The 10,481-nt window shown below is 40.7% G+C and overlaps 2 protein-coding genes across 2 annotated transcripts; both read right to left on the bottom strand.

Moving 5' to 3' along the window:
• Nucleotides 1-166: 166 nt before the first annotated feature.
• Nucleotides 167-4,580, bottom strand: LOC135609314 (small ribosomal subunit protein uS10c-like). Its single transcript, XM_065102424.1, has 3 exons — nucleotides 4,392-4,580; nucleotides 4,270-4,332; nucleotides 167-475 (listed from the first exon to the last, which is right to left on the bottom strand). Exons 1-3 carry the CDS (start codon nucleotides 4,578-4,580, stop codon nucleotides 167-169), a joined length of 561 nt encoding a protein of 186 aa, XP_064958496.1.
• Nucleotides 4,581-7,149: 2,569 nt separating this feature from the next.
• On the bottom strand, nucleotides 7,150-9,912 carry LOC103980480 (indole-3-pyruvate monooxygenase YUCCA2-like). Its single transcript, XM_009396920.3, has 4 exons — nucleotides 8,972-9,912; nucleotides 8,449-8,697; nucleotides 8,179-8,301; nucleotides 7,150-7,401 (listed from the first exon to the last, which is right to left on the bottom strand). Exons 1-4 carry the CDS (start codon nucleotides 9,584-9,586, stop codon nucleotides 7,195-7,197), a joined length of 1,194 nt encoding a protein of 397 aa, XP_009395195.2. The 5' UTR covers nucleotides 9,587-9,912; the 3' UTR covers nucleotides 7,150-7,194.
• Between the last annotated feature and the right edge of the window lie 569 nt (nucleotides 9,913-10,481).

Below are 10,481 nucleotides of genomic sequence, written 5' to 3'. Positions count from 1 at the left end.
AGAAGAACGACCATGAACTCGAAGAGAAAGATAATTACTTGCTTGCTAGTATGGCAAGTTACAAGAAATCTAAAATATGTGATGACAAGATATCAGCACACATAGAAAGGGAAATAAGAGAAACAACTACAGATGAAAGAAACATCACTTTTGACTTGCGATGATATCAGAGCTTGACCTCCACATCTACACCTGCTGGAAGATCAAGCTGCATCAGTGAGTCGATCGTTTGGGCTGTCGGATATAAGATATCGATTAGTTGTTGGTGAGTCCGGATCTCAAAATGGAAGCGAGAGTCCTTGTGAACGTGCGGTGACTTGAGGACACAATAGACTCTTCTCTTTGTAGGAAGGGGAACAGGACCCATCGTCTTCGCATTCATCGTCCGAGCAGCTTCCAGGATCTGCTTGCACGAGTCCTCGATTAGTGGCACCCAGTAGGACCTCAGCTTGATTCTTATCTTCTGCTTTGGTATCTGGAAACACAAGTAGCCAAACGAGCATTTTACATACACATTATTTTTTGAATCTTCAAACTTCAAACAGATCCAATCCATATTTCCTAAATTTGATGAATACAAGGTGGCCCATGGTCTCATTGTATTCCCACCAAACTAATGTAAGATGGCGTCGCAGCCTAGCAGTTCAACCAAAATTCTTAGACCAATGCTAGGATGGTTATTAAGGTATGTGATGCTTTAAGGATATTTCAGTAAATGTTTTATGTAAAAGATTCCAAAGCAATAAAAAATATTCACTAGTCAGGTTTGCCATCATGAAGAACAGGGACAGAAGGGTGCAGATGAGAAAGCAAAACAGTAAACCAGATTTGGCCATTCAAACTGGCCAGTTTGTTCCCTGTTCTATGTCTAAATAACAATAATCACATAACCAAGATGGAAATAACAGAAGTCTGTAGAAAAACTTGCATTGACAAGGAAAAAAAAGACAGAACTGTAGAATTCAAGACATCTTCATTTCACGGAGAAGGGTGAATCATGTGACATAACAGAATACAAAGTAGCTTCTCTATAAGGGGATATATAAAACTGGTTTATTATGCCACATAAACTCCAGGTGGAATAAGTGAAGCCAGCAATGAAGGAAAAAACATCTTTCCTCAAGAACAGCATTTGTTACATCATACTAATTGGATGACAAGTGAAACAAGTTGGTCATTTGGGGCAAACAAATTGAAGATCTCATGGCAGGGAAAAAAGACATAAATGCATTAGTATATTTAAATGGCATTTTTAGTTTTGTCCAAAAGTAGATATGAATAGCCCACCAACACATCTTGTAGTTACTGTTACAAGAATCATATTTGAAATATTTTCCAATTTTTGTCTGAGGGGAAAAAAAGTGCTTTATAGTCAATAAAATACAATATATTTAGCTAAAACCTGATGTATAACTTTCTAAAACGTCTAAGACTATTACTAATAGGTTAGCACTTAACCATTGATACCGAATATAATGATTCCATAAGATTTAGCTAAAAAAGAAGCATGAACTTCAATCTAATGAAGATTGTTGTCTCGCTGCATCCTCTTGACTAAATTTGATGAACTCCATCATATTTCTACCTAAGCAAAATTGATGTGACATGAATCTAAGATTGGTGCCCTCTATGATGTGCAACTTAAAAGTTCACAATGAACTAATTATATTCAAAGGCATCTTCAGGTGCTACAATATCATCCTCTGAACTATAAACTGTCAAGACCCAGCAGTACTTGTTAATTGACAAGCATCAAGAAACACATATGGTTGCTTAGACAATCCATAAGTTTTTGTTCAGTCACATGTCTGATGAATCTTTCCATCTGGTCAATCACTTCAATGAATCCATCATTCTTTGTCTTTTTCATAAGATTCATCACAGATGGTCATCAATTCCTGCACGGATACGTAAGCTGTCTAGTACATTAGTACCAGACTAGTCCAATAAATTACCAAAATCGGTACCACACCAAAACCTTGCTTAGAGACATATTGAAGAACAAAGTTTCACCTTTTGTTGTATCCGACCAATGCACGCACTTCATGCATCTACCTTAAGAAATGTTGCATAAAGCCAGCAAGCCTTCAACTTCTCGCCAATAGTTACTATACCGAAATGAACCACCACTATCCCCATTCCCAGCAAAACCATATCTAGATATGCTCCTAATGGATCCACAAGCTTCAAAATGAGTTTCCTTTCTTTAGATGAATGAAATCCATGGCATGATATCACAAGCTCCCAAGAACTGAGTCAATCTAAAATTCCAACAAGGTTCTCGCCACAAGTGTTTCTTATTACCGCCTACTGTTGAGATACACTTAAAAGCTTCAAGTGAAGGAGCGAGTTACATACATCAAAACTTCCTCTTTGTACTCCTTGAAGTAAATATACTCAATATCTAAAACACAATACATCTTTATTGGTCAACTATGAGAATAACTATTAGTAACATTATTGGTGTTGGGAACAGTATCATACCGTACCAATAGGTGTACCAGTCTACAAGATTCTGGTATGAGTCAGCACCCATATTGCAAACTTTTTTTTATAACATAAAAAGAAAATGTTGGCATGATGGCTGTGTTTGGGAGCACATTTGCATTTTTAATGTGCATTTGAGAAAGAGGCTTGAGTGAATATGCAGTTGTGAAATGCTTTAAATAATTGGTAAACAATAGATAAAAACTGCATTTTAAATATGCACTGACATAAGTGTTTGGTAAAATTATATTTCAAATGTCCATTGAATATTATGTGACAAATTTACCCTTCTAATATTTTTAATATTTATTCAAAAGTGAATACATATTTTTCATTTAAATTAATAGGTAAAATAAATAAATAAATGTAATCTTACAAAAAATTTCGTATGGCCTAAATATACAATAAAAATATAAACATATAAATGAATATAAAATAATCTTTGAAAATAAATAAATGAAATTTCACCTTGTAGAAGACATGTGAGAGGAGTCAATGACGGCACGAATTGAAAGAATATGAGAGGAAATGAGAGTTTGGATTTCTATTATATAGTGAGAACCTTGTGATTTTAGATAATGTCATAGGGTTACTCTTTATGAAATTTAAAAAATTTCACTATCCCACAAATGCTGAAATGCTAATGCTACCATAAGGTAGCATGAACATTTGAGCATTTACAATGTAGCCTCAAGGCCAAATATGATTTAAAAAAAAATCACCAAATATCAATTCACATTTGAAATGTGGATTGGGCTCTCAATGTACATTTCAAATGTGTTCCCAAATGCACTCTATATCTATCACGTTCGCTAATCCACATAATGCAAGCACAATAGCACACATCACGATTGTCCCTTCACATGATCTGGTGTATGCCATCATGAACCTAGTACTATAGATACATGCCATTATAAACCATAATCACCATGGACTTAGCATGCAAGACACTAGTCCATGATAGTACAAGAGACCTAGGAAAATGTAACTACCTCATAATAATTTCTACATTACAACAATTGGATTCTTGTTTCTTTTGAGGTTGTTCATGGACTTCTTTCACCTATAAGAGCCTTCCAAATGAACATAGTTCTGATAACCAATACGTTATAATGGACAAATTTTACTTTGAGAATATTTCATCACAGGTTGGTGCTATAAAACTTTGCAAATACCTTTTTCAAAGTTCTCATTTAAGATGTATGCACCACAGTCCACATGTACCAGATGAATGTTATAATGGACAATAACTAGAAAAACTCTGTGGACAGTTCCAGCATTTCTACGAAATCTAATGTTCATTTGCTGGATTTTTAGAGCATATAACATTTTTAGAGCATACTCTTTCATTGTTGAAGAGATCTATATGCACTCGAATGCAAATGTTACACAAAATTGAGAAGGAAAGGTTCCTAAAGGGCGGACTCATTGGATAAGGCTTACGCCAATATGCGATGGGGAGGGTCCATGTATGCAGCCTCACCTCAAGCTGTTTCCGTGATGAACTCTCTGATCAACTAAATTGCAAAGAAGCAAGATGGGTATAAACAAAGATCCACCTTTAAGTAAATATACAAACTTATCATCCCACATATAAGACAGGCTTTATACTGTTTAACTCGCGAAATGCGTAGGCAAACAAAGTGTAACGTGGATATCTTAGTTCTCGTGTCATAAGCCATAAACCGAAACAACAAGAACACAAGCAGCACTCAGGAAAGAGAAAAAGGGATAAAGCTAACACCTTTAAACCCATGCAAAGAAAGGCCGAGGATCGACTACCCTATCAGCATCCGCCTCAATATCGAGGGAAGAAGGGGCAGCAACGCCAGATTTCTCCTCCGCCTTAAAAAGCGGAAAAAAAAGGGTCAGATACAACACAACCAATTGCGCCTCATCGAAGCCTCCGTTGTATCCGGCTCCGCGGCGGCCACGGGGACGCGGAACGGAGAAGGGGCGAGGAAGCGCAGGGAGACGGCAGCGTGTGCACAGTGGAGAGAGACGAAGAGGGGTTTCGGCTTGGTAGAGTGGGATGCACGGCTGGGTAGAGGGAGGAAAGCGGCCGTCGGGGACAGCGAGGAAGAGGCGGCCATCGCTCCGGCTGGCGCTCCGCGGCAGCTGCTCGCTCCCAGTATTTTATAATCCACACTCTGCGCACGTGCGGATTGCGTGATTCATCTTTTTGATGCTCTCGGCGGCAATCAAGGATGAGGGATGGTCAAGATATACAAATTCTGTGCTTTGAGATTCGTGGTTTAAGAACTGAGATTGTTGGCCATGATAAGAATGTCTAACAAAAAAATTATTTAAAAAATAAATCGATTTTCTTACATTGTTAATTTAAATATTTTTCACAAAATATTTTTTTTTCCAAATTAAATAATTTTCCAATGTTCTTAGCTTGCATGCATTCATGTATACTTTCAGCCTCAATCATCTAATTAGATTCCAATTACAAGCCAACAATACATAGATGTTATCAACAGTAAATTACTTCCACCTACAAAGTTTATCAACTAGAGACATTCCTCCATGAATATTATTATACGTATGTATATTGGTGGAAGTGTATTTTCCAGTTCTAGAGCTTATTACAGAACTCCAAATCTTTTTATGTGGTCTTCCATTTATGTCGACCAAATCACAGCTTAATGGGACACTCGAAGACTTCAGTTCAGTATTGTGTTTGACCAGTGATACAGATAGATGATCATGCGTGTTGATAACTAGGAATACACTTGGCAGCAATATTCTCCTGGTAGTGGATGAAGTCACTTCTTCTTTTTACTACTTGGTGAGAGAGACTGATAGATCATACTGAGGACAAAGTATAGATGAGACATCGATCATGAAAAGCAAGGATTTGTCTTCTTTATCGTCTCTTATCCGCTGTGCATATGATCGATGCCCTCACTAGTTCTATGAACATAGGTTGCAGATGATGCTTGACGTAACTGGAGATTGTCATTTTCTTGGTTCCATGATTCCTATATCCGACGAGGAAAACTGTGATTCTTTACAGCACCAACGCTATAAAGCTTATGCATTGGTTCTTCCCTTTTGATTCTTGCTTAACCTTAATGGTGATGTTTGCCATATCCCTCGGAAGATTCCGTGAAATCGTTTCATGAGAAATGAAAAAATCTTGAAAGGAAACAATCATTTGATTGAACTTCGAGATACTCAATTGAGAGATCATAAAACATGTCAAGTCCGAGCTCAAATCTCTAATTAATCTTTTCATTACCAACTTACTGAAATGAGAGCTACGAGGGTAGTAAGTTCTGAGCACTGGCTAAACTGCAGTGCAGTGGAGGTCACTTGCAGAAGAAGAAGAAGCTTCTTGCTGCCGTATGAGCCATGTCAGTGGATGAAGAACTGGATCTAGCAAACAGATCGAGCCTTGCCCCGAGTTGTCCTCATCAAGAGCTTGAGGGCGTGAAGGGGACCAAAGAATGGGAGAAGGAGATCTTCAACGCATGGGAACTCGCACACTTAGCTTGCCCCGCCTACATGCGTCGCAGGATCTACTCCCATTGGATTGCGACATGACAAGCCCTGCCGCAATGCTTGGAGTCCAGCCGATTCAAACTGCTGCATCTTCATCTGGTTAGTCGGCAGATCCCCTGTACTACTTTGAGGAATGTTGTCTTGCTGACCACGCCGATGGCCTCTAACATCATTAGACCTCAACAACAAAAGGAAAGAGATCAGACTGGATGTGTTGCTAACATCCTGACTACTTGGATCTGGAACTGCACAAGTCTTTTCACTGGTTCCATTAGATGTGCTAACATCCGCCTATTTTTGTGGTAAGGTTTGTGAGTTGTGATGTTCCAGGTTTAAAGCTTTTCTTTGTTACACTTGTGAAGAAGTGGCAAACTACAGTCTGCAGCTAAACTTTGTAGTCTTGCATTGTTCAGTAGAAGAGATGACAGTACTGTGGGGTTCTTTCTAATTGGAAGCTCATAAGAATCTATCAGCTTCACCATCAGGAATAAACTCGAGAAACTAGCTAGCAGGAATTAGCTAAAGAGGAATACTTGCAACCAAAAATACTGGTTGCAGAGATGCATAATCGATTATGCTTGTCAATTTTCCTTTTGTCCTAGTTATCTTTGTTATTTTGAGGATGAAGAGAAGAATCATTAGCTAGTTTGGGTCTGGAAGGATTAACATCTTGGGACAAAAGAAGGATTAGTGTACACAAAAAGGAGGAAACTGTGCTGTCAAACAAGAACATTTTCTTGGATCCTGAAGAGTTATCTTCTACTCATTCAATTCAAAAGGATATGCTGCATTGACATCTGGAAGTCATATATCTATAGATGTGATGGGCATTTGGCAGAATTTGTCTCAGGAATCATATCAGAAAGACTGTTCTCAATAAAAATGGATCTTTGGCACTATTTTATGTCCTATGAAGTATGTCAGATATTTGTTTGATTGGAAAGCTGGACGAACTGGGAATTATTTTGGGATAAGCACATTCCAAAGTAATCCCAGTTGCCAGGAATCATTCCACTCCGAACTAGAGATTAGCCATAACTCAATCCGGGCTCCAAATCATTAGGCATGTATACAATTCATATGTGTATTGCACTCCCAACAGATGATTGAACCTGTGATGCAGATATCACACTTGAAATTTTCTTTCTTTAGCAAAGTACAGTCAAATTCGTTATCCAAACCAATGATCCAGCATGATCAAGATGTTATGGTGTTCAGCTTATGCCTGATATCTACGGCTCCATATAGGTTGGCAATGTCCTCAGCTATTTTACAGGCGTCCATGGAAGCTCCCAGCAATCCTCTCCTGGTGAAACCAGCAGCGTAGAGCCCGTTCTTTCCTCTCCAACTATTAGGAAACGAAGTCCTCGGGAAGCCATCCTTCTCACCGAAGAACTCCTCCTCCTTGCCATATGCAAATCTACAGTAAGATACATAGAAATCTTTCTTCTTTCTCTGATAACACTAATGAACATGAACAAATGATTGTGTATTGATTATAAGATATCTACTGATGGATGTTTGGGGAGGTCAGATACACATAGAAACGTCCTTTTAGTGATGCTGTGGCCCATCCTGGGATTACCCCCTTCACTTAAATTGCATGTGGTGGCAAAATGGAGGCGGTGCAAAGGCACTGCAGGCTTCTTTTTCTTGAAGTGATAATGGGGTTGGATGTCTCTGTGTTGGACCAAAGTCGCCATCAGAGTTGTGTTGTATGTTCTTATCGAAGGAATCGCCATCAATGCCCATACTTGGCATTATTACGATACATCGACAGATATTCTTTTGACTTAACTTGCATGTGATCTCTGTGCCTTACTATTTACTAGATCTTTGAGGGTTTCATTGTTGTGAATGAACAGTTTGCTTGTACGTATCTGCAAGTCCAAATCTGATTCGTATGTCTGCATGAAGAATGTTCCGATCAGCTTCTTGGCGTTGCTTGGAGAAGTCCAAGGTGAAGCTGCTGTAAGAATGTGACAGTGCGACAAGCCCATAAGAACTCAAAAAGTCCTTTCTATCATGTGACCTCATTACTTCCGATCTGATTGGAGAAATGATCCTAATTGAATTGTCCTATATATGATTTTTACTCGAGTGTTCGTCATCCTATGTATGCATCTATTCTAATCTTGCAGGGATCTGCCTACTAACATGTTGCTGGATTGTCTCACGTACCTTGAGCCAAGAAGTCACATTGCTTTTGTAGCCTGTTGCCAGGATGATGGAATCGAATTCCTCGTGTTCACCATCCACGAACTCTGCCCCTTTGCTTGTGAACTGGTTTATGTCAGGGACCACCTGCAGAGAACACTAAATTCATCTCAGTTTTCTTTCGTTTTCTTTCTTGATTCAATCGATTAGAAAGATGGACTCAAGAAGCAATGAATCCATTGCTTCGTGAGCTGAATATAATCGATCCGATGGCATTGATGTTAAGAAGAGAACCTTAATCTGTCCGCTTTTGATCTTGGCAAAGGTGCCGATGTCCAGTACCGGTGTCTTTCCGGCGGCGCTCTTGAGCTCGAGCGGCCCGATCGCAGGCCGCTTGATCCCATACTTCTCCGTATCTCCCAGTAGCAGCCTTGTGCCGAAAAGGAGGAGAGCATCTACAGCTTTAACAGGGAGCCACTTGAGCAGAGCCATTGACATCCCAAAAGTCGAGATCCCAAGTAGTTCTCTCGGCAAGATGTGCAGCTGCCACAGCCAAAACTTGAATGAGTTCAACAGGACGAGTAACACTGCATGAAAGTTTGATTAGTTGTGCTCGATTGCCACTCCACTGCACACGGTGAAGCTACCGGAGTAGTTTGCAGAAAAATCCAAGTCCAAAAGGGGGCAAATCAAAGTTGAGATGCACTCAACTCGATTCGGGCAGAAGCAAACAAGACACAACCACACGAAGCAGCAATCATGTTTTGTAGTATTAGTACAAAAGTGCAAGAAGAGGAAGCAAGGATGATCCACTTGCCTTGTCCCTGACGACCATGGAGACCTTGGCATCATTGTCACAGAGGTCCAGAGCAACCTCCATGCCTGAATTGCCAGAGCCCACCACCAAAACCTTCTCCCCTCTGTGGCCATCGCCCTTCATGTAACAGCTGGTGTGCAAGAGCTGCCCGCGGAACCTCGAGATTCCCCTGATCTCTGGCCACACAACCTCTGCATTCTCCCCTGTGGCCACAATGAGCCACCGGCATATGAACTCCAAGTCACCGGCCTCCACTCGCCAGAACCTGATGCTGGCATCGTACTCGGCAACCCGAACCGCCATGTCGAACAATGGCTTGACGGCGAAGCGCTCGACGTAGGCGTCCAAGTAGCTTATGAACTGCTGCTTCGTGGGGTATGTCGGGAACTCCGGCGGGAACGCCATGAGCGGCAGCTCACAGTATTGCTTGGGGAGATGAAGCTTTAGGCGCTCGTACGTCCTCAGCTTCCATGAAGGCGCGAAGCAGGTCTCCTTCTCCAGTATCAAATACGGGACACCTCTCTCCTTGAGGCACGCAGCTGTGGCTATACCTGAAGGTCCAGCTCCTACTATTAGAGGCCCTGGAAACCAAACCTGCTTCAGATTCGATGTCATGGGTGGCCCATGGAGCTTTAGCTGCAGGAAGGGAGATTGGTATTGCTTCCCCGGAATGAATCCCTCTGCACAAGAAGAGAGGCTGGCTTGACTAAATAGTAGCAGAGGTGCTGGAGAAACAGTAAAAGGGTGTGTCTGTAAAGGCCGAATCTGGACAGAGTATAAGAATGTTGGAGAAGAAGAGATGGATTCTTGGCTTGCCAATGTACAGCTACAGTTCTGTGGGTCACTTGGTTGTGGTTGCAGAACAGCACACACACATATATAGAGCTGTAGCTGAAAGAGGTTTGGCTTATCAGTATGGGGAAGAAAGAGCAGTAGTCCAAAAGAAATGGCCGAGATGGAACCTCCTACTGGCACCGAATTGGCTCTTTCAATGGGAATAAAGAACTAAGAAATAAAAAGGTGGAATAAGAGAAAAGATTCAGAAGATGGAGCTTTAGGAGTCTGGTCCTTTGTACAGTGTGTCTTAGATGAGAACAACTGGCTTGAGAAGTTGCTCAGTGGATATGCTGAAACAAAAGCCAGAGGAACACAAAGGTAAGCAGATGGAATGTCAAACTAAAGGAGTGGAATTCATAGATCCCCATATGGGCTTGAAACCTTAGAACCTCATCTCAACATGGTTGTCTTCCCTCCTCCCCTCTCTTGATTGATTACAAGAATATGACAACATATCTTCCTTGTTATGGCATCCCTATACCTTGACTTGCAAGAGTTGCATGCAGGATGATCAATGATGAATAATCACTGCTATCTAACAATGCTTTTGTACTTGGCTTTTGAATTTTTCTGGCATATATCTATATGCCATGGTCCACAGTGATGTGTGGGCATGAGCATCACTGGACAATGATGGTCTTGTCATAACATGCACAAGCACTGTGGGGACAAT

Source organism: Musa acuminata, chromosome BXJ2-4 (genome assembly GCF_036884655.1).
Source record: "Musa acuminata AAA Group cultivar baxijiao chromosome BXJ2-4, Cavendish_Baxijiao_AAA, whole genome shotgun sequence".
In the NCBI taxonomy this organism is placed as follows: Eukaryota; Viridiplantae; Streptophyta; class Magnoliopsida; order Zingiberales; family Musaceae; genus Musa; species Musa acuminata.
The sequence above is the reverse complement of the archived record's forward strand: the minus strand, read 5'-3'. Positions and strand labels throughout refer to the sequence as shown.

Excerpts from the sequence above, each read along its gene's own strand:
- LOC135609314 (XM_065102424.1), bottom strand. The coding sequence starts at position 4,580 with ATGGCCGCCTCTTCCTCGCTGTCCCCGACGGCCGCTTTCCTCCCTCTA. Across the intron at positions 4,333-4,391 it reads CGGAGCCGGATACAACGGAG|GCGGAGGAGAAATCTGGCGT; the intron begins GCTTCGATGAGG and ends CCGCTTTTTAAG. Across the intron at positions 476-4,269 it reads TTGAGGCGGATGCTGATAGG|ATACCAAAGCAGAAGATAAG; the intron begins GTAGTCGATCCT and ends TTGTGTTTCCAG.
- LOC103980480 (XM_009396920.3), bottom strand. The coding sequence starts at position 9,586 with ATGACATCGAATCTGAAGCAGGTTTGGTTTCCAGGGCCTCTAATAGTA. Across the intron at positions 8,302-8,448 it reads TCAAAAGCGGACAGATTAAG|GTGGTCCCTGACATAAACCA; the intron begins GTTCTCTTCTTA and ends TGTTCTCTGCAG. Across the intron at positions 7,402-8,178 it reads ATGTGACTTCTTGGCTCAAG|GAGGAGGAGTTCTTCGGTGA; the intron begins GTACGTGAGACA and ends GCATATGGCAAG.